Source organism: Phascolarctos cinereus, unplaced genomic scaffold (genome assembly GCF_003287225.1).
Source record: "Phascolarctos cinereus isolate Bilbo 61053 unplaced genomic scaffold, phaCin_HiC Scaffold_9;HRSCAF=440, whole genome shotgun sequence".
Taxonomy (NCBI): Eukaryota; Metazoa; Chordata; class Mammalia; order Diprotodontia; family Phascolarctidae; genus Phascolarctos; species Phascolarctos cinereus.
This window is the reverse complement of record NW_027556402.1, coordinates 29,630,739-29,654,995: the sequence shown is the minus strand read 5'-3', so window position 1 is coordinate 29,654,995 and position 24,257 is coordinate 29,630,739. Positions and strand designations below refer to the sequence as shown.

Here is a 24,257-nt window from a genome sequence, read left to right as displayed (position 1 = left end):
GATTCAAGATACTGTGTTTCCCCAAATAAAGTTTATTCTTATTTTTGTCCATTTCTTTTTTTTTGGTAGTTTTGTTGGCATAGCACTAAATCTAAATCTATAAATTAATTTAGGTGATATAGTCGTTTTTATTATACTGGTCCAACCCAACTATGATAGTCTTACTACAATCCCTGCTATGTAGACCAGATTAGTTCCCTACCCCCAATTCCCCATAAGGCAAAAAAGGCTATTCCCATGATCTGGTTGGTGCAGAGAACTAAGGTTGAAGCCAGTAACGTAGTTTCCTGGTCATCTAAGGCAGAGGTGTTACACTTGCTTCTAGTCACAGTGCCATCAACCAGATTAATATGTAATTAAGAAATGTTTAACGAAATAAATAAAAACACACTATAACATAGATAACGTCACTTTGTAGTTTTCTAACTCAATATGCTGTTTCTATTTGAGTTTGATACCACTATATGTACACGAGAGGAACTGCCTCTACATGAACCAGTGCTATATCCTTGTTGAACATCTTCTATGCTATTGCTAAATAACCTCCTACTGTTGATCATCGGATGGACTATAAGGGTCTCATTTTATTATGTTACGAGCCACTAAATTTTCCTATCAAGCCAAACCTACCACAAACAATAAATATCTCTCCAATTATTTAAGCTTTGCTTAATTTCAGTAGGAAGTATTTTGTAGTTATATTTACATATGCTCTGAATGAGTAGTATAGTTCAGAGAAGTCAGTGAAGGTTCTTGAGTAAGGGACTGAAGTTTGGTGTAATTATTCTAGAAGAGGATGGTTGCCTGTGATGTTTAAGTTAAGTCAAAAAGTGTTTATTAAGTGCTTACTATTGCCAGAGAATTTGTTAAGTGCTAGAGATACAAATAAAGGGGGAAAAAAACCAGTCCCTACTTTTGAGGCCAAAGTTCCGTCCCTCATCACTTCTCATCTGATTTGAATATTTTGAACTATTTCAACAACCTCTTTCTTTACTGCCATGTTACCATGTTAATTCATATTGAGATTTCAGTCTACTGAAATCTTTGGATCTGCTCCAGATTAATTGTGGTGGGGTTGTGACCTACAGTTTAAGAAGCGCTGAAGGAGTCAAGAGGGGAAAAAGTTTAAGAAGCCCTCAACCTCTTCACTCTCCTTGATGCATTTGGGATTAAGCCTGCTTAAGGGTAAAATACATCATTTCTATACCCTGAGCCACAGTACTCTAGAAAGCGAAATCCAATTCTCCAACAAACTTTATCAGTGACCAAAAAATAACATTACTTCTAATATTTATGTGTCTCTTAGGTGATCATATTTTCTGTATATTTATACAAAAAATTATACTGAGTGATAGTAGGGTACAGTGAATGTTGGGCTCCTGAAGTAAATAAAATGAATTAACAAGACATAATGTAAATAAGCTAGTGAGACATTTGTAAAATACCCCCAAATTGCCAATGCAGTTGTACATAGATATATCCAAACTGGTGTAGCAAATGCAAAATTAGAGAACATAATGGGGTCTTATTTTTAGCTTTACTGTAGGAGATGGAATAGCACCAGGAAACTAGGTATCCAACTCAGTACTCCCCCTCTACTCTACATCTATAGACTGAAAAACCTACTAGATGATTTTCACAAGGTATCATCACCAAAAGTTCATCACCTTGCAGCCAACTTGGTCCATGAATGACAGAATTTGCTGCCAGGTCATACTCTAAGTCTTTCCATCTTGGAAAGATATACCAGAGCTTACACTTCATTGATGTAGCCTCTGAGAACATAGGGTTGGCTCCAAGCCATGTGAAGAAGGGATAAATACCAATACCTTTTGAGTTTGGGTAGCTGTTGAAATTCAACCCATCTACCTCACAATTTCCCCCATCTGTTACTTCTGACTGAACATTGAGGCTAAGTGCAGCACTGTCTCAACTGGGATTCTCTAGTGTGATACAGATTACCAATCCAGCGGAGGTAAATCACTTCTCTTTTGTACTAAATGCCTCTTTGTGGGGGGCAATGAGAATCCAACTCTTTCTAGAAATGCTCCACAGAATAGCTTATGTCTATTACTTGTGTTTTTGTGTGCCTGTAACTATGTTTAGGGTCCTTTTAGGACAAAAATCTTGTGTATGATCCTGACAACAAGCAATGATGACTGCCTTCTATTAAAATAAACATATATAACATATGTACATGTTATGCTTTTATAAGGCTCAACATTAGCTGGTATTGGCATATAAATAGTTTTAAAAATAAGATTATTTTAAAATACTTTATATTTTAAACTGTTAAAAAACCCTACATAAGATTGTTTTGTTTCAAATTGAAGATGTCATTATGATATATTAATTTTAATATATAATCACATAATATTTAGGAAAATAGAAATGATTCTTTAGATATCAAAAATATATGTTTGTAAACTGGACAACAGGCTGTATATTCTTTTCAATTCATTTTTGATCAATATTTTCTTTCTTTTTTTTGTAGGCCAAATTCTTTCATCGATTTTTTTTTTACATAAAAAGTTCGGTAAAAATTGGATAAAGTAAAATGATTTTAAGCAGTAAAATGAATCTTATCAATATACCATGAGGCTGAGCAGAAACTTAGAGGTAGGCTACTCTGAAATATTTACATTATAACAGATTAAACCTTACAGGAGAACCCAGACTATCCTCACAAAGTGTTCCTGTGATCTTAGCATGCATAGGCTAAAAGCAGAAACAAACAAACCAACAAACAAAAAACCCAGGGAAATCTTGGCACTAGACTGAAAGCTCCTATGAAGCACCAATACTGTGGAATTTCTCCAGTTGAACTTCTTAGTACTTCTCTGACATAGGAAGGGCTATTACACTTTCATACATACTACAGCAATAACTCTATTTCATGTGCTTTTTATATTTCAGAGGGTTTTAAATTTCTAAGGGAAGAAGTATCCAGAAAAAGTTCACGTGGGATATTTGAATTGCATCTTATCACAATCAAAGACAGGATACAGGAAAAAATCCTTTTCCTTTAATGACTACATGACAGAGAGGGACCAAATCAAGGAACGGAGGAGGCCTCAGCTTTAATAAGACACATATTATACAAATTCTTACCATTCCTGCTTGATGCAAGAACCACATGAGATAGTCTTCTTGAATGTCTACAAGATGGGAAATCTCAGGTATGTAAAACTTGTCATATTCCACATGTTTCACTTTCTGGTTAACCTTAGAGACAGAAGAACAAGAAGAAATGCAAGAGATGATAACTCCGCCACTATCAAAGAATTTTTATTATTAACAATAATCATAACAACAAAAAGGAAGAAGATGATCAATAACTTTCTCAGCACACATTGAAAGCTGATGGAAATACTTTGGAACAAACATTCCTTTACTGACCAGTAATAAAGACTGATAGCAGCAGGATTGTGTTGTAAATCTTCAATAAAATGAATGCACAACACACTTTTAGGTTTAATCAACATTATTCATATTTTCTTCATCACTTTCTTAAGTCTAGGCAATCAAAACAATAGCTCAGGTTCTGATCCTTAGCATTTACCAATTTCTGATATATAAAAGTTCACATTGAACATTTAACAATCACCTCTTGTGAGCTGGTTCAAGCGGCTCCAACACACTGCTGGATGACAAGCACATACCACTGGATTTGCCGAATGTAACCAAAATTCCTTTACCACCAGACAGAGCCAATGAAATGTCTAAGGTCCAAATGTCTAAGGAATCAAAGGGCCTTCCACAGGCAATGAACTCAGACAATAATACTTCAACAGAGAAGCACAGAACAAATGGCTTAATCATGTAAAGCTATTTAAAGACATGGAGCAGTCAGACAATTAGCGTTTATTAAGCATTTACTATGTGCCGGGCACTGGGGATACAAAGAAAGGCAAAATTCGGTCACTGTTCTCAAAGAGCTTACAGTCCAATGGGGAGAAAACAATTACAGAAACGATAAAGAACAGGTAATTTCCACTAGAACAAGATAGGTTATTCTTAAGGAGCCTGTATCAAACAATGAGGATTATACAAGGAAGTGGTAAAAACTGAGCAATATACCATTACAGTCTGCAAAAACTTAATAACCAACAGCAGACACCAACAGGACAAAACCTTGTCATCAGAATTGTGCCTCAGAAGCTCACTGCCTTTGGTAAACTAACAGACAATAAATTTTCCTACCTCAAATACAGACCCCAAAATAGGTTTGGGAATTGAGCAAATTATACCAGAACCAGAGAATTATCACAGACAAAACCACTGCCTCTAACTGCCAAGATATAATCTAATACATAAAAACTTAATAACAATATTTTAATAGCTCCTGCCACACCTACATTCATAATTTCTAAATTATGTGAAATGAAAAGTTTTCAAAATAGAGAGAATGAAAGAGGAGATTAAGAGCACATGGTATATATCACCCTTCTGTCTACTACTAGAATTGTCCCAAAGATCTTTAGTGGGCTTACAGAAAATGAGCTTATATTCCGATAATTTTATTCATTTTCAAAATGCAGTCATTTTTTTCATCTGTGCAATAGTCCATAGAACATTAACTCTAAAACAATAGTAAGATAGCAACTTTTTCCAGGACTATCTCTACCTCAACAACATTGAAAAGATGAGAATAAGATACTAATAACAATAACAATTACTGACATTTAAACTGTGATACAAGCTTCCAAAACCCTTCATTTGTATTAGTACCTACTTCTCTGGAATGTTGCGAGGCTCAAATGAGATAACATGAGCTTCACAAACTTTGTAACACACACTAGTTATTATTACTCCATTTGCTCTTCACAACAACACTGTTGGGTAAACATAACACTGTTATTATTCCCAATTCATAGATGAGGAAATGGAGGTTGAGGTAGGTTAAGTGACTAGTTACACAGCTAATCAGTGTATCAAAAATAGGATTTTTAACCCAAGCCTAGCCTCATTCCTAGACAAGTACTCTAGCCACTTTCATGGAAGGTCCCTTTGATTTCACATGTGGATCTTGGCCATTTTAAAGGTGCAATCTGGCGTAAACCAGTTTCAATTACATTCAAGTAACTCAGTGGTAAGTGCTGTTATCACATTTACCCTTTACTATCAGTCAGCGACAAGCCCAACCTCAGCGATGGCAGAGCACCCATTCACTCTCTCTCTAGCAAGGCAGGTCCACTTCATACTTACCTTATGCAATTTTTCCAATAACTTGAGTGCTGCTGTTATATAACTGCTAAACAGAACAGGAATCAACAATGTTTTTCTTCCACTCAGGAGGTAAACTACTGCACTTTTATAAAGGTCTACTAGCTTCAAGAAATATCTTGGGCACACCTGACACCACCAGTTATCTTTAAGGAAAAAAAATAAGGAAAAAATTAAATATGTAATCCAGAACTAAATATCAGGTATTTATGCCTCTCATGAGTTTAGAAGAAGCTGCCTCAATAAAAAAAAAAAAAAGTAATTGAATCAAAACTAAATTCATAGAATCACAAAAATCATAGAATTTTAGAGCTGGAAGAGCCTTGAGAGGTCAACTTACTAATCACAAGGAGTCTTTTTAGAAAACTAGCAGTATAAGTTCCTTAGAACCTCACTATTTGCATTTTCATATGCTGTTTCTCCCATAAACTATTTTAGAAACTAATATAAATATTTGAACTGGCTACTTGATTCCTCCAAAACAAGGGCAATCTTCTTGTAATGCAGACACTTTCTACAAAAACTGATGTGTGGAGGGTCGCAGCAGAAGGGAGTTAATTTTCTTTATAGTTGTTACCTCCTCTACCATCTTCACCCCCAAACTATTTCAGCTCTTTCCTAGAAGACTAAATGCCAAAAGGGATCCTCCAAAGCCAATCTTATTATCCGTGTTTGCCTTTTCACAAGGCAAAAACCAGACTGAAAGGTTGTTATTCCAGCTTCCTACCATTGACACCACAACCTGCTAAAATGAGGTTTTGCTTAAAAGCTCTATTTATCCAACTTTAGCACAGGATTGAATTCCTGACCACAACTCTCCCCTCCCCTCCCCACCTTCTATGGACCAACTTAGGACAGAAACTCAGTTTGTAGGCTTGTGAGAACAGCTGCAATGAAGTCTTTCTTTAAAAAATTCCTTAAAGAAATATACTACAATATTTCTACTGTTTTCATTATTGTTCTTTCTGCAAAAGGAGTTATAATGTTTTGCCCTCTCCATCCTTAATAACATTTTTCTTTTCATGTAGTGACTGAACTCCAGAAGTATCACAGCTCATCTGAATCACAGAATCAACAGAATAATTAACACTTTAAAATTAATTAACATTTAATTAATACAGTAATTGACACTTTAAAACTATTTAAGTGTTAAGTAATTAACACATAAAAAATAACAAAAAAGGAGAGAGACTTGCTACATCTTATTAAAAATATCTCAAATGTCGTTCCTATGACAGACACTCTCCACTTAGCTAAGGAAGAGTATCATCTCAAAGTAGCCATACTCTACATTTTGGTCAATCCCTTCTTTCATGGGAGCTTCTATATCATCCCCTCTACCTAAAATTAGGTAGGTGAAAAAAGAAAGCTATTTAGACAGCACTTAACTATCTGAGACATTATTTGCTACTACCAGTTCATGAAAACAAAATTTTGTAAATACTACATGACCAAGAAACATGCATCCAAAGCTAACTATTTCAGACAGCTTCTAAACGAATTATCAAATTACTCTACTTAGGGGTCAGTGAACATGTTACACAAAGCATGACTCAAAGATACCTAAAATAAATTATGCAAGGGATTAAAAAGGTGAGATTTTAAGAACAGTAAATACTCCGAAAATGGATTCTGAATCTCAGCCTAATTTAATTTGCTGATGCAAAAAAAAAATTACTACATTCGGAGTCAGAGAACCTGGGTTTGAATCCCAGCTCTGATACTTACTACAAGTGTAACCCCAGTCAAGTCATTTAATGTCTCTGGACCTCACTTTCTTTTCTGGCAAAACAAGAGTATAGATCTACATGTTTTCTAAAGTCTCTTAAATCTTATGATGCTATAAAATGGGGCAGAAAATAATGCAGCAGTTAAAGTATTTTGCAGGACTTACCTAAGACTTTACTAGGGTTTGCATCCAGACGTAGAATAGCCATTGCCAGGGGAAGGGTTAACGTTATATAATATTTAGAATCCTGAAGGAGAGGGAATTCAGGAAGAATTAAATAGATTCTCATTGCTTCAACATCTGGTGGTGAACTGGACAACTGAGGAATCAGGAAACTTTCAAAGCTTTTTAAGATCTGTAAAAAAAAAAAGTAGGGGGGAAGAGTAGCATTAATTCAAGCCCATGTAGAAAGGTCTAATTCTTGCCCCATATTTATGTGGGATATCCGGGTCTCCAACGGCAAATACAATTCTCTAGCACTCTCTGTAGTGTACAGATATACTCACTTTCATTTGTTCCTCAATAACACATTTTGTAGGAAATTAATCCTAACAGAGAAAAATGAAATGAAAAGAAAACATGATGGCTACCAAAGTAAAACATAGATGTCAACAAAAAAAGGAGAAATGACTCCACCAAAGGAATAAAAAACCACAGCCTTACCTTAGAATGTTAAAACAAAGAAAATGAAATTGTGCATGTTCTCGTAATTAAAATCCTTCTTGCTTCTACATGAGGAGTCTGTTTTATTACATCAAAAGCCACCACGTTGAACCCCAAGGATTCAGGAGAAGAGGTTGGGAACTTTGTATATAACCTTTTACCTTCACAGGTGAGAGGCAACATGGCAGAGTGAATGGAAACTAGTCTCCAAGTCAGAAATATGTGGGTTTAGGCCTGTCCCTACTCCTGACATGAACTATGTGACCCTGGGTAGATCACCTTAGAGTTCAGTGTTCCCAAGCAAGTCTCTAAGACAATACAAGGCAGACTGTGTATGTCATTCACCAATGAAATCACAAGTCTGGTTAAAAAAGAAAAAAAAGTATTCTTCTGCTTAGCTATGTCATTAGGACTCTGTCACACTGTTCTTGAAACTCACAGATTTGTTGAAATTCTGGACCATTAAACAAAGGAGTAAAAAGTAAATAAACAAAAAAAACTCTCTTGGGTTTCAATTCATACCTATTAAAAAATCGCCAATAATGACAGACAAAAATGATGACTATTAGAAGGGTAGTGGGAAGGTGGCATTAATGCTAATTATGTACCAATTATGAACTGGTACAACCCTTCTAGAAAACAATTTGAAATTATACTAGAAAAGTCACTAGTTTATACTCTTGATCCCACTACTAGGCTCATGATGTGAGGAGGTCAGAGATAAAAGAAAGAAAGTTCCATGGATACAAAAATACTTACAGCAACACTGTTTGTGGTAGCAAAGAACCTGAAACAAAGAGGGTGCCCATCAATTGGGGAATGGCTGAACAAAATTTGGTATATAAATGTAATGGAATCTTACTGTGTCATAAGAAATAACGAATATGAAAAATTCAAGGAAATTTGGTCAAGTTTTGTATGAACTAATAAAGAGGAGAAGTGAGCTGAACCAAAAAAGAAACCACATTGGACATCAGAATGTTGATCAATGCCGTGACCAATCCTGATTTCTGAGGATTCATGGTGAACCATGTTCCTCTCCTCTTAGGAATAAGGTGTCAGACTACATGGGGCAGAATAAGGCATCCTTTGTTACATGTGATTAAGATGCTCATTGGTTTTGCTTGACTGTACTTTGTCACAGTGGAGGGTTTGGAAAAGATGGGAGAGAAGGAATCATTTGGCAGTGAGTGATGTTGGGGGAAAATACTAATGAAAATTTTATTTTTTAAAAGGCGATCAAAACTAGGTACAACCTTGGGTTTCAGTTCTGTATTCACAAATTTCAAAATGTTCGTACTCCAAAACATTTCTGTTTCCAGAGGTAAAACTATTAAATACAGTAAAATTTAATAGTAGCTCATAAAACGGTCCATCGATGGGGCTTAATTCACAAAACTGTCATTTGCCAAATTCACTGGAAGATTCCTGATTGCCACCTGTGTTTCCTTCTTCATCTCTGTAATCAGTTACCACTCTGATTTCCCCATGGGTCACTGCTGTTAATATAAACATTAAAAAGTTTCCCATTCATGTTCTTTCAAAACATGTCAAGTTTGCGATTTCTTCATATTTAAGAATATATTATCAGAACAAAGGAAGCGAAAGTCTATAATCTCTGCTATAGGAAACGCTGAGGGTGACAAATATCTTACGCTTGCCAGTTCTGAGCTGCAGTAGAGCTACAATCAATCAACTGCCCACACTAAGTTTGACATTATTATCATTAACCCCTGAGAACAGAGGGCCGTAAGATCACCTAAGGAGGGTCAAACACATGCAGAAGATATCATGCTGAGCAGAGTCAGATTAGGCCCATGATTAGCCCCTACACTTAGATCCAGGTCAAGGTCTGGAGACAGTTTTTTGTCTTTTTAGAAAATCAGGGTTAAGTGACTTGCCCAGGGTCATACAGCTAGTAAGCACCTGAGGCCAAATTTGAACTCAGGTCCATCTGAACCAGGGTTGGTTACTCTAACCACTGCACCACCTACCTGCTCCAAGATACAGTCTTAAAATATGTGTGTGTGTGTGTGTGTGTGTGTGTGTGTGTGTGTGTATAGTCTACTCATTACCTAATTTCTTTGACCTAATATATTTGCTTCCTCTGAGATTCAATTGCCTCTTCCACAAAATCGAAATGTTTTTGCATTTACTGTTCAACAGCCACCTCCGATATAAATCGCTGATCACCCCAGCAGCTAGCACCCTCTTCCCCAAAATTTACCTTACACTTACCTACTATACATTTTGTACATATACGTGTGCATATGATCTTACTGATAACACATGCTTCTTGTGAACAACTGTGAGGAAAACTCATAAATATGATTATGATTATCTTTAAGACTACCTTAAGCTCTACAATTCCATAGTTTATGATCTAAAATCAATCAGGTACATTTCAGAGATGTTGCAACTGTGACCACTAAGAGGAAGCTATCTGTACTGTGAGTCCAGGGAGTAATAGTTTAAATAATGTGTTCCTGGGTTGGTTTTGGGTAGTAACTGCAAGTCCCACAACCCTTAAGACATAGTTTGAGGATAAAGACAACCTGAAGATCAGAGTTAAGGCACTGGTGGAGTCTACAGTATTTACTATGGAAGATATGTGGTGAGGGAGAAAGATGGAAATGAGAGCCACCAGCACAGGGCTTACTAGGTTAAAGTTAGGATTTCCCTTTATGAGGACTTAATGAACAAACAGTACACCCACCCTTCACCCCTAACAGCTTTCACTCCCTGCTAATGTGCAGCAAATGATGCCTGAATAGAATACCTTCTATTACAATTATGATCAAACCTGAAGAGAGAATATAATCTAGCACATATTAGATAACAACGCAGGAAAAAAGACCATTGCATACAAAGAAAAGTGTACTGAAATTCAAGTCCTATAAAGCACTCTGGAGCGAGGGTCAAATTCTACCTTCAACAGTGACAGTTAACAACATTAATTAACAGTGACATTAACTAATTCTTTGTCCCTCACTTTTTTTCCATATGAAAAATGAGAACGCCAAGTGAAGTGAGCAGAACCAGGAGAACATTGTACATAGTAACAGCCACAATGTGTGATGCCTGACTTTGATAGATTGAGCTCTTCTCAGCAATGCAAGGATCTAAGACAAATCTAAAAGACTTGTGATGGAAAATGCTACCCACATCCAGAGAAAGAACTATGGAGTTTGAATGGAGATTGAAGCACACTATTTGTTCTCTCTCTTTTTTTTTGTTTTGTTTCTTCTTTCTCATGGTTCCTCCCATTCATTCTAATTCTTCCTGACTAATGTGAAAATACGTTTAATAATAATCTATATATAGAGCCTATAGCAGATTACATACGATCTTGAGGAGGGGGAGGGAAGGGAGAGAAAATTTAAAACTCGAAGTGAATGTTGAAAACTAAAAATAAATTAATAAAAAAAAGGAAAATGGGAATATCACTTAACATTTTTTTAAAAAGTGGACTTTTAAGCATTCATTAATGAGTCAAATATGGAATATCTGGACTAAAAGAAGCCACCTTACTATCATTTCCTTTAAAGCTCTTCACTGGACTGTCCTTGCTTTCAGTTTTCTCCTTTCCTTGCAAAGTATGTTCTTGATTTCTATTTTCCTCAGGAAAAGGAGAAAAGTGAACAAAAAAAGAAAAGAGAAACTAGAAGAAAAGCTTAGGTAGGGAAAAGAGAAATGGAATAAAAGGAAAATAAAGGCACGGATCCCTCAATTAAAGGACAAAAGAAGGGAGAGAAGCAAAGAAAAAAATCAGGGAGAGGAGGTTGATATGGTTCCAAATCATAAGAGAAGAAGGTATTCAAATACAATAGAAGACAGAGATAAAAGCCAAAGGCCTAGAGAAATGGCAGCTGGCTGAAAAAGAAGTGGCTGAGCCAAGACAGAGTCAAATTATATGGGGCTGCATCTTTCTTTCACTATTTAGTAGGAAATAAATTCATTATTATTATTCATAATTCATTATTATTTCATTAATCATTATTACTTCATTATTACTGGGAAAGTCACTAAACCTCACCTGAGCTCCAGTTTCCTCTTGTAAAATAGGGATAATATCTATGCTACCTACCTTACAAGGTTAAGAAATTCAAATGAGAAAATAGTCTGGAAGTACTTTATAAACTATAAAGGGCAATGCAACTTCAAAGCATCAATACTATACTACCAGGGCATTATTACTGTGGGCCTCAAATGAATACATTAAATAAGTTTTGCAAAGCAATTTTTATACCTATCAGCTACCATCATTAATGCAAAAAAATGATGCGTCCATATCTTAAAGGGCTTAAAAAATCTCTGTTTTATATAGATATACATAAGCACACAGAATCTGCAGAATACATAATTATAAAAGCATTAACACAATTACACGAATAATTACCAAAATTAGCAGCTTTAAAATCTTTTAACAGTTCCAAACCATAACATGTTGAAAATCAAGGTTAAAAAAAAAACACTGATTTTTCATGAGGCAATAAAAGGTTTCATAGCACCAGATTATAAATACCACGAGGTTTTTGTGCAAGGCGCTTTCTCAACCTGAAAACATTATAACAAGTATTTATTTTAAACATCTTAAATGTAAACACATTAAATGTAACCTTTCCTTCTCCACAAACTATACTAGGTTGTATTTAAGAAGATAGTTAACTCAGAGCTAAATTCTACTCAGAAGGTATTTGCAGAGAGGTAGGTTTTTGGAAAACAAAGATCACTAGAGAAATTAAAAGATGAAATTGACTTTCTAAAGTCACAAATTTCAAAAGAAAAAATTTTTTTAAGTATACAAAAGTGTCACTTTCCTTTTCCTGCATTTTTCTTCCACAAACTTTTTATGATTTATGATTTCATTTGTAAAGGGAACTCCCAGCAAGGAAATTCTCTCTACCAATGCAGATGTGAAACTTCTGCAATCTTAGAAAGATGCCTGGAGGCACTGAAAGGTTAAAGGACTTAGCCAGGGTCACAAAGCCAGTATGAATGAGTCTGACCTCTCTGGGTACGTAGCCAGCTCTCTACCTGGCCTCTCTACATCATGCTGCTTCTCCTTATAAACTTAATTTTTAAATATACATAATACTGTTTCTTGAAAAAAAGAACACTTGCAAAATGTAAGGACGTACCTGTTCTAGAAGCATCGAGTGCTGAGAGTTCATTAGCTTCTCAAACAACACTCTGGTAGAATTCAGGTCAATCCCTGGAATTTTGGGACTAGTTTTAAAATGCTCATCAATTCTAAAATGAACCAAAAAGAACACACAGAAATGTACATATAAGAAAGAAAACAATATGCTGAAAAGGGCCAAAAACAAACACTCTGAATGGTGTTAGGAATGTTGCAATATTAACATATTTTTTTGCCAGAGACACAGAGGTCCTCCAGATGGCTAGAGCATTCTTCCAAAATCCAAAGGCTACAATATGCTTATGTCTACATAAAATTTCCCTTCATTGCTCAACAGATAATCAATGAATGCCTGCTGCATGTTTAGCTCTGTACTAGGCAAAGGGGAACAACAAAACCTAAATTAAACAAAACCCTTGTCCTTGCTGTCTTATGGGGTGATTCTAATGGAAGGGTAAGACAACAGAGAGTTCTATAATTAATAAAACCCTCCATGTTAAGTGCATAAGAGTCACAAAACAAAGTACTATTTAGGACCCAAGGGTGAATGTCAGCACCAACATGGGAGATCAAGAAAGGCTTTGAGGAGGAAAAGAACTGAAGAGGTTGTTTACTCCGTGTTCACTTACCGCTAGACGCTTACCAACAGTTAAAGAGCACCAGGCAGACTCTGCTACCACTCCTCTCTCCTATTTTTAATCTAACAACCCCAATCTGACCTTAACCCATACTACAGATGGGGGAGGGAGAAAGGGGATGAGCATTTATATAGCGCTCACTACATGTCAAGAGTTGTGCTAAGCACTTTACAAAGATTATCTCACTGGATCCTCACAATAACCCTGGGAGGTAAGTGCCATTAGTATTCTCATTTTACAGTTGAGGAAAATGAGCGTCACACAGCTAGTAAATGTGGGTAGCCACATTTAAACCCGAATCTTCCTGATTCTAGGCTTGGTGCTATCTCTACTGTGCCATCTACCTACTTTGTAGGGTACAATGTCAGCCAGAGAGCCAAGAGTGGAACTGAATAAAAAGTCCTGGTCCACAGAGGAGTTTCACTGGAGCAAGAGTCAATTGCATAAATGCTCTGTGAAATCTCATGAACCGATTTGTTTCATGAACCAATGTGTTTTAGGACCACTGTTCTACAACAGTAGAATCTGAGAATTTGTTTACACTAAAATTAATTTCCAGCATCAGCGAAGGGATGAACTATCACATTACTTACTTCACTCTCATAGAAGATTGAGAAAGACAAAAAGAACAAACTAGCTTTAGATTAGTGCTTTACTACAGTCAATTCACAGCAAGAAAAATTTAAACAGGCACAAGTCAGTGAAGCTGGGCAACTTTTAACTTCTCAAGTTATCCTTTTCCAGTAGCTTCATTACGTCATCTTTAGTAAACTTTCAAAACATTCACAGTGGTGTATGTATACATGTGTGTATGTGTGTGTGTGTGTGTGTGTGTGTGTGTGTGTGTGTGTGTGTGTGTAGGTGTGGTACATACACAGTTCTATATAGGCATATATGTGTAGATAGATATAGGTGTATATATATATGTATAATTTAATTCATGCAGTATATATGTATGTATGTGTATATATACATATATACACACACATATAAAATAGCTAATGATAGGTAACATTTATAATAATAATTAAGATTTATATAGTACTTACTACATGCCAGGCATTGAGCTAAACTCTTTACAAGTCTCAATCCATTTGATCCTCTCCTCAGCCCTGAGAGATGGGTGCTATTTTTATCTCCATCTTACAGATGAGGAAACTGAGGCAGACAGTTTATGTGACTTGTCCAGGGTCACACAGATAGTAAGTGCTTAAGGCTGGATTTGAACTCAGGTCTTTCTGACTCCACACTTAGTTTCACTGTTAACAGCAGCTGTTATCAATGGATCACTGACAACTGAAGGAGCATGGTAAGTGATATTTTGAAGGTGTCAGACTGGAGCCAACTTTGCAAATGACCCTAAGTTTGGTGAAATCTCTGTGTCAAGAGCAACATCTTCTATAGGTAATACTTAGATGAATTCAGAACTCCATGTATGAAATAATACTATCCTACAGCCAGGGATATAGTTACAAATATATAATCATCACTTTGAATGAATAAGTTATTTTATCTATTACAAATATATAAATATCCAAATTAATTCTAAAGGACATACAAAGAAACAGGCTATCTGCATCCAGAGAAAGAACTGATAAATAGAAATACGAATAATTTACATATGTGTATACATACATATATACATATATACACACATACACACATATGTATACACACACACACACACACACACACACACACACTCATATTTGTGTCTAATGGCAGCCACTGCCAGGGGAGGGAAGGAAAAAATTTAGATGATAATTTTGTTGTATATTTGAAAGGAATGGCAAGTTGTGTGTAATAAATTTGCAGTTTTATGTACAATCATCTTTTTTTACTTGTTTTATTCCATAACTTAAAAATAAAACAAAAACCCAAATACACAATGACCCCATAAAAAATCTAACACAAGCTTAGATGTATGGAGCAAGATGATTCTATCAAGTTAAGCAATGATTGTCAAAATGGCTGATCCAATCTCATTATTTTGCTTATCAGCTTGTCAAATTGGATCAACTGTTTGTGTAAACCATTCCCCAAACTAGATTACTATAATGAAGCTAATCAACTCATTGTGTGGCTTTAAACCAGAGTACACTAAGTTGTTTTTGAATACTTTTAATTTTTAACAAGTAAAACGTTTCTAATTTTCAGACTGTTAGGCAAAGAAGGAAATGTGGTACTGTGGAAAAAACACTAGATTTGTAGGACACCGATAAGCTAGATAGTATCCAAAAACGAACAATCAAAACAGTGAAGATCTCATATTTAAGGATATAAGAAATGAACTGAGGACACTTCTCCCAGAGAAGATAGAACTTGGGGAAGAAATATCTGTCTTCAAATGTTAGAAAAGGGTTTATACATGCTCTGTTTCACCTAGAAGGCAGAATAATGGCTTAGAAGTCAAAAAGATGCAAATTTAAGTTTGATATAAGGAAAAACTCCCTAAGGATCAAAGCCACCCAAAAGCAGAAGGGAGTTCTTCTTAAGGTAGTAGATCTTCCCTCATCTTTAGCAAAGGTGACATGATTGCTAGTTAAGTAGGATATGGATGGGATTTTTGTTCAGATGTGTATTGAGCTAGATGGTCTGAGGTCCCTTAGGAGATTCTGTGATTCTATCAATATTAATGTCGAAAGAAATGAAAACATTTGTATATTTTTCATATAGTTATTTCTCTCTGATGTGTTTTTTTAAATTAAGAATGTTCTAAAAAAAAGAACTCACCTCTAATTATGATGTTCTCACATACTAACAGTTTTAAAAAGTCATTCTATTAGGCAGCCCTCAGTATCTGCCAGCTCTTCTTCAATCAGTCCTGCTCCATTATTGGGCAGACCAACTGTAGTGCAAGATCATCCCCTTCTCTATTGACTTAGCATTAAATCCCACCATAAATTAACCTTAATTCCTTTTCTGGACTATCTGCTTCACATACATTTTTCAAATCTCTAAAAATCTTACTTTTTTTCAAGGAAACTTCCATTCCAGCAGGCAGCTGAGGACAATATCTGCAGAACACCACTGCTTGAAGTGAAAAAACGCAAAAGGTGTTAGTTACTGTAACTACTCTGTGAACATGAATTATCAGTAATAGACACTTAGTTCATATTTTTCCTATTAGCAACTTAAGTTTTCATTCACCTACTTGAAGATTCATAAAATTTACAGATAAATATTCTGATGATATTTTGGTGATGCTATATGACCATGAATCATGGAACACCACAAAATGTAAAGAACAAAAATTTCTTATGATCTAAAGGGCACTGAAGAAACATACAGTGGGTATAAATTGGTATAACACATTAGCAATTGTGGAGTAGAAGTAATTATAAAGGGAAGCATGTGAAAAGTAGTTGGGCCAACCAAGTAGTGAATGGGTGACAGACAGCACTGAATAATATTAAATGACTTAGGGGGAAGACTCCAGAATATTCTTTCTATTTCGGTAATAAATTAGTGCAAAAAACCATTCCTCAAAAGGTAAGATTTCCTCATTCCTGTCACCTTGAAATAAATACTGAATAAGGAAATAACAATCATGCTTTGAAAAAGGAATGAAAAGATAGAAACATGTACTTGATTGAACTGGAGTTGCTATGCTCTGACAGTTTTTGTCTCCAAATAGCTATAGTTTCATCATTTATTAAACTGGTATATTGTGCTTGATTCATATCCTGAAGTCATCTGCAGGCGAGGAATTCTGTAATACATATAAGATAACAAGAAATGACATATTATGTTTTTGCATTCTCTTTCTTTCCCCCTTTTTCTTCTGTCATTTGCATTTAGCACACTCACATCTTTCCATCCCCTTTGCTTTACTGACACAATCAGGGATTCTCCTTTACATCCCTGACTGTTTCATTAATCGTCATTGTACCTCCTTCCACCAAAATAAAGAAGTTACTACATATTAAGAAAGAAACCTTGTGCATTCCATGGATACAAACCCTTAATCTCAACCATTCCGTGCTGAGTTTGCTACACAAAACGGGGTCCAGCAAGGGAGAAGGGGACACAGAGAGTACATGAGTAATATCCTTCAAAATACCAAACAATGCCAGATGTTATGTTTTCCCTATTCAGGGAAATTAATAAAAGTCAAAAGGAAGATCATTCCCTAGATTATTTGTCTCTTCCTTGTCCAGCAAACCTCAAACTCCTTGACTTCTCTGCATCTTTGGACATTCAGCCAACGCTGGCTTTGGACACCGTCAACCAGGGGACACTGTCTCTCTGACTGTTCACCCTTCTCCTACATTGCTTAAATATGAATGTACCCCAGGGCCACCTTCTTCTTTCTTGACTATCTCAAACATGCCCACATCTATACGTATATTTTCTAAATCTTTAAGTCTAACCCTGCTTCACCTTATAGCCACTGACACCTATTTCCAAAAACCTGACAGATACATTTACTTGTGTTGCCTCTTCAAAAACATCCCAAACTGAACTCATCACCTTCCCCCCAAAGCCTGTCTCTCTCCAAGGGATTCTCTATTGCAAGCTGAGATACCACTATCCTAACAAAACATCTCAAATTAGTCTTTTGTGGTTTTTTGTTTCTCAGTAGGATTTTGTAGACTCCTCTTTGACTCTTAGCTCCCATAACTAATGAGTTACAAAGCCCTGTTAATTCAACCAGTACACTATCTCTTGCATTTGTCCCCACCAGTCCATTCCCAATCAACCACCCCAGGTCAAGTTGTCTTCATCTCTTTCCTGAACTATTACAGCAGCCTCCAAACACGTTTTCCTATGTCTAGGCTGCCCCTTCTCCAACCCATCTCTCACGCCATTTGCTGAGGACTTTTTCCAATGCATTGTCTCGCTGTTCAAAAATTCCACTGCTCCCCACTCCCTAGCATGTAACTTCTTACCTTGATATTTAAAGTCTTCAACAATCTTGTTCTTTGCCTTGCTTACTCCCCCTGTTCCATTTCACTACACTCTCATTTTATGTATTCTTCTTTCCAGCCAAACCAGACTACTCAATCTCCATCCTTGTTCTGCTTTCTGCCATCTCTATTCCTTTGCTCATACCCCATTATAGCTGGAACAGATCTTCCCCAGATCTGTGCTTTCTGAAATGTCTCCCTTTATTTAAGACTCAATTCGAGAGACAACACTTATTTGAAGATTTCCCTGGTTATCCTAATTGAGGTGATTTTTTCCCCAATCTCCAATTTCTCACAAGGCTTTCCCTTGATCTCTCCTTTGTACTTCTCCCATTATGTTTTCTATTACATCTATTTGTGTGCATGTCTTATTCTTGCTATTAGATTTCAAGCTTCTTGCATTCCCAACACCTTAAACACAACGTCATGCATACAATTTTATTGAATTTTAACTACATGGTCCATACCTCTGTAAGCAAAATGTGAAACACCACCTAGTCAATGTAAGAGATTTCACTGGCCTAGGCACTCCCTCCACAGCTTTCTGAGTTGCTATGGCTGAAAGTTCATCACTTCAAAGCCAACTTGCTGATAAGCCTCTACGCTTTTTTCAATTTTTAAATATTTTTATTTAAAGTCTTGAGTTCCAAATTCTATCCCTCTCTTCTTCCCTCCCCTCCCCCATCCCTGAGACAGCAAGCAGATATAGGTTATATGTGTGCAATTATGTAAAACATTTCGATATTAGTTATTTTGTACAAGAAGACTCAAACAAAATAAAAAATGAAAGAAAGTGAAAAATAGCATTCTTCAGTCCGTACTGAAACAATATTAGTTCTTTCTCTGGAGGCAGATAGCACTCTTCATCATTGATCCTTTGGGATTGTTTTGGATCACTGTATTACTGAGAATAGCTAAGTCATTCAGTTCTTCATCAAACGATACTGCTATTACTATGTACAACATTGTCCTGATTCTGTTCACTTCGCTATACATCAGTTCATGTAAGTCTCTCCAGATTTCAGAAAAAAATTATTTCTTATAGCACAATAACATTCCATTACATCATATACCACAGCTTGTTTAGCCATTCCCCAATTGATGGACATCCCCTCAATTTCCAATTCTTAGCCACCACAAAAAGAGCTGCTATAAATATTTTTGTACATGTGGGTCCTTTTCCCTTTAAGCTTCTCTTCATTTAGCCAGGCATAACCATAGACATACAGTCATTTCACAGTAGGCCTATCCTCAAGACCTTTCCAAATGGGTAGGACCTGCTAGAACTCATGGGCCTTTGAGAATTCAAGGTCATTTCCATATCATAACACTGCAATGGAATTAGATTTTAGAGAAGGTATGACCCAAGTAAAATGGAAGGGGGAAAAAAGGAACATTAAAGTATTCTTCTACTATCAATTCATACAGACAGTCAATGTTGCTTTTGTAATAGATACATACAAGTATATCTGAAGTCGAATTTCTCACTTTTCTCATTTCCCACTGTTGAGAATAGAATGCTTACCACCATATGGCAAAAAAAAAAAGTCTTACCTAACTTTCCTAACCTAAATTAATAAGAAACTACTTAGCTTTCCTATCATCTGTTACATGGTAAACTATTTTACTGAAATGGTCAGGGAGTTTCTAGTTGAGAACACAAAACCTGTCACAATTAATTACATATAAGAAATGAATAACCGAAAGTGTATTTACATACATACATAGATGATAAGATTAAAACCAATACAAGACTGCACTATCTATACTGCCTCTACAGAAACCCTGCTCACATCTGCCATTCAACACACGATTTTAAAATGCTATCTAACAGAAGAAAGATGTAGGCCCTAAATGTAAACATAGTCACAACCAGATGTCCTCATCTTTCACTTTACATCCAAATGCCAAATGCCTTTAAATGAAACAAACCCAGGACCACATTAGTACTTATTGCAACTGATACAGCATAAAGGCCAACAACAATGGTTTGTACTAGGGAAAATATGATAGCAATTGTGTATCACTTTAATTTGTGTGTATAGTAGGAAGTATACTATATTTAGTCAGAAGATTTGGATGGAAATCTTAACTCTGCCCCTTACTAGTTTTGTGATTTCCACCTTCCCTCCTCCTAGGCTGTCCTTTCTTCTGGGGATTCTCAAACCCCTCAACTCTCCTCCCTCCCTTCCACCATAGCCTAGATGAGGTCTTTTCCAATCATCCGTAGTGCTGTGACTCCTCTGTACTGAAAAGCCTCCCCCAACAGAATCCAAGCTCATTGAAAGCAGAGTGTTTCATTGCACCAGAGGGCCTGGGCCATGTGGCAAGTCAACTCTTCGTGACTGACTGGAAGGCTAAGTCACTTCGCCTTTCTGGCGAATGAGGAATTTGCATAAAAGAATCTCTCTGGTGCCTTCTAACTCTAACACTTGGTAATTCTCTAAGTAGGGACCTGAAGGAAGGGGTAGGGAAGAATCAATTACTTGACCTAAACAAACCTTTCTCTATGTTACAAACTATATACACTTCCCTGCCCTCTCCATCTTCAAGGGAAATTGTGACTAGGTTTACCAGACTAAAACCCATCAAGACAAGGTGTTATCATAGCTAAATTTTCTATCTCCCCCAGTCTAATTCAACAAACATTTATTACACTCCCACTACATATAAGGCACCATACTAGGTGCTGCAGTTATAAAGATGAAAAGCAACAAAGACCTGACTTGAAGGATCTTACAGCCTAACAGCCTAAGACGTGTACTAAGACATGTACACAACGAGAAGGGGACAGGTCAAACATCAGAGAAGTAAAGGAAAGCTTCAGACAAATGTCCAGCAGAGTGATCTATGACAAATACTTCCTAATGCTGAATTGTGAGGGGTCAACAGGAAGGGACGAAGAAAGGAGAGGAAAGAGCAATTATGTTTAGCACCCACAAAAAAGGTGGAGCACCAAGAAAGCAAAACTCAGCGGAAACCTACCTAAAGCATAAGCATTATTGACAAGTTAATATTTCTTTTTTTATTATAGTTTGTACCAAGCATAAGAAAAATTATTCTCCAATAGAATGTAAACTTCTCGATTAATTACAAAGCTAAACATAGACTCAGTGATCAAAACAGTATACGAGAGTGTCTAGGTGAACATCTGTATTAACATTTCCAAAGTGTTGCTAAAATTTCCTTTCAAAAGAAAAGGAAGCTGACCTTCCTAACACAGGGCACCTTTTTCCTTCTTATTAACATGCTGTTCCTCTTCATCAGATTCAACCTGTGTCGCCTAACGTTCACCATTCTTGTTATGTGTACTTGAGCCTACATTTTTTCTATAACACTCATCTATTTTCTCAACTCTGTCATTTTCAAGTCACACTTGAAATTCATCATTATTAATTTCAATTAATGGTGATTAATCACTGTAGAGAACAGATTATGTGTACATACACTAAATGGAATGTTTATAAGAGGAATATAAACATCAAGCTTATGTTCTACATACTTGAATCTCAGGAACAGAATGGTTCACATTGGTTCACATTGTTCTGGCCAGGATCTTTGGTGACTGAATAAAGTTTTCCTTAGAGAAAAAAATGGTGATTTTTTTTTTAGCCTGTAGGGATTTCATTTCTTTCTGTATTATTTCTTAATGGAACCTGATTGCAATGAAACTAGGCTTATGACAGGGAGAGCAGCAGAGGTTCCAAATTATCCAAGAAGGCTGGGTACTGGCAGTTACTCAGTCTGTAGCTTCTACCCATCTGTGCCTCTCTGCCAGGCCTCTCTCTGAAATCTATAGATGTCACAAAATAATAACTATACTAATCCACGTTAAATAAGAAACAATATAAATTTGCATCTATGTAGCATTTCAAATTACTTAACCAGAAAGGGGAAAGGCAGAACTCAGACAATGCCAAAGTATTTTTCTGGCAATTAATAACTGAAATAATGGAAAAAAAATTCCTTACTCAAAATTTAACTTAGGAAGTCAGTGATACTTTTCTTATATGTGTTTGTTCTAATGGGATAAGTTAGTCTTAAGACTAACTTATTACTATTAGATACAAAAAGTAACATCATTTGCTTATGGAATCATATGCATATGAAAGAAATATCAGCTCATAAAATAACCATACTACTAATCCCTCCCCCAAATGATAGTAGTCAATAAAAAATTTACCTCGTATTTGGAGCAAAGTACAAAAGTTTGGTCTCCTCCTGAGAAGATATGTTTAACAATGTGATATTTAAAGGAATCTGTTAAAGAAATAGCAAACACATCACCTCTTTCAATATCTGAAGACTTTCCACAATTTGCCTTTTAACATAAAGCTCTAAAATCAGTAAAAACCCAACTTTTATTTCTCCTTTGGAGTCGACAGCATTAATTCAAAATTAACTGAGTATTTACTCCAAAAAAAATGAGCGTCCTGAGTGTCTTACTCTGAAGAAACCAAACCTTAATTCTAGAATTTTAGAACTTAGAAGGGTCCTTGAAAATCATGTAGTTCAACTCCCTCATTTTACAGTGGGGAAGGCTTCAGTCCAGAAAGGATTAATGTCACAAAGAAGTTTGTGGAAGAGTCAGAACTACACCAATCTTCTGACTGTGGCACATGGCTCTTTCCACTCATACTCAATATATTTTTGAGCATGTACTAGGTTCAGATACTTATTACAAACTAAATCTATTCCAAACACCTCTACCTACAACCTCATCAGAACTGTTCTACTAATCCTAATTCTGTACTTAACCCTAACCTGGATTCTAAAGTAATCCCTCCCAAGAGCACACAGGCAACTCACAGGGACATCTCCACACAGGAAATGATATATAGTATCATCAGGAGGGCAAGAGTATGCAACATACAAGGGCAGCATGGTCCCTGGAGCTTTCTGTCACAGAATATCCAAGTTAGACTTAATAGCACCCTTTAAGTTACAGTCAAACATCTTAAACTGATGATACCAGTAAATCATGATCACTTACGCCATCATTTTGCAATACTGCATTTTAAAATCACTAGTGTTCATATCGTAAAAGTCTAGTTCTCTAAGTAAGGTCCTACAATGAGAGAACATTCCGGCAGGAAGGGAAGATAGGAAACTATTCCTAAATCTGCTTTTACATTATTTTCTAACTCTTCTATATTTTTGTTTTTTTAAGTATTTCTTTCCTTTAAGTGGACATTGTACCATTTACCTCTTGCAAGATAATAGAAAATACTTGCACAGAATTACTTACTCTTAAATGGATCTGTGATCTCACTGTTTTGGAAGATTCCCCCCCTCCCCCCACAAGTAATGCAGATCACAACCCATTCATACCTGCCCAGCTCATGTGACTCAGCCATTTCCTCCTAGAAATTTACCGCAAGGGTTCAACTGAACACACTGGTGGAGCCTTTCCTTGCTTTTTCCAGATGCTGGGAAAGGCTGAACAAATGTCAGCCTTCATTCTTAACACATGACCAGCCCATCTTCCTACAATAAATTTTCCCTCATAACATCTTTACTCCTGTTCTTTCAAGTTCCTCTTTGCTTATATGTCACAGACTACTCACACTTACTGCCATGAACCACTGACCTCCATGGGAAATTCATTTCTAATTATTTAGAGGCTGCTGTGTTCCATGTCTCATGGTCATACAACACCAGTAGGATACTGGTATTAGAAAGATGGGTTTTTTGTTTCTGGAAGAAGCTTTGCAACTTTATGAAGGCAATCTAGCTGGTTCTCCTCTCCCTGTTCAGTTGTGAGCCCAACTCACTGCCCAATTCTGCCAGCTGTGCCAGACGTACACACTAATGGACAGGCTCAAAAGTATGTCTATCCAATATGTAGTTATGATCACATTATGTTTTTAAATCAAAGCAAAATTAAAAAAAGATACCAAAGAGAAAATTAGATGTTAAGCTAAACTCTCTGATGACCTTTTCTCTGT

General features: G+C 36.2%; 1 protein-coding gene across 1 annotated transcript in view; it reads right to left on the bottom strand.

Annotated features, from left to right (window-relative positions):
• HERC3 (HECT and RLD domain containing E3 ubiquitin protein ligase 3) overlaps positions 1-24,257 on the bottom strand; it is a 116,211-nt gene that overhangs the window by 41,919 nt on the left and 50,035 nt on the right. Inside the window, 8 exon segments of the mRNA XM_020988306.2 lie at positions 3,112-3,225; positions 5,209-5,372; positions 7,121-7,310; positions 12,760-12,871; positions 16,370-16,432; positions 16,988-17,084; positions 17,087-17,111; positions 22,493-22,569. Coding sequence (XP_020843965.1) covers positions 3,112-3,225; positions 5,209-5,372; positions 7,121-7,310; positions 12,760-12,871; positions 16,370-16,432; positions 16,988-17,084; positions 17,087-17,111; positions 22,493-22,569 — 842 coding nt within the window.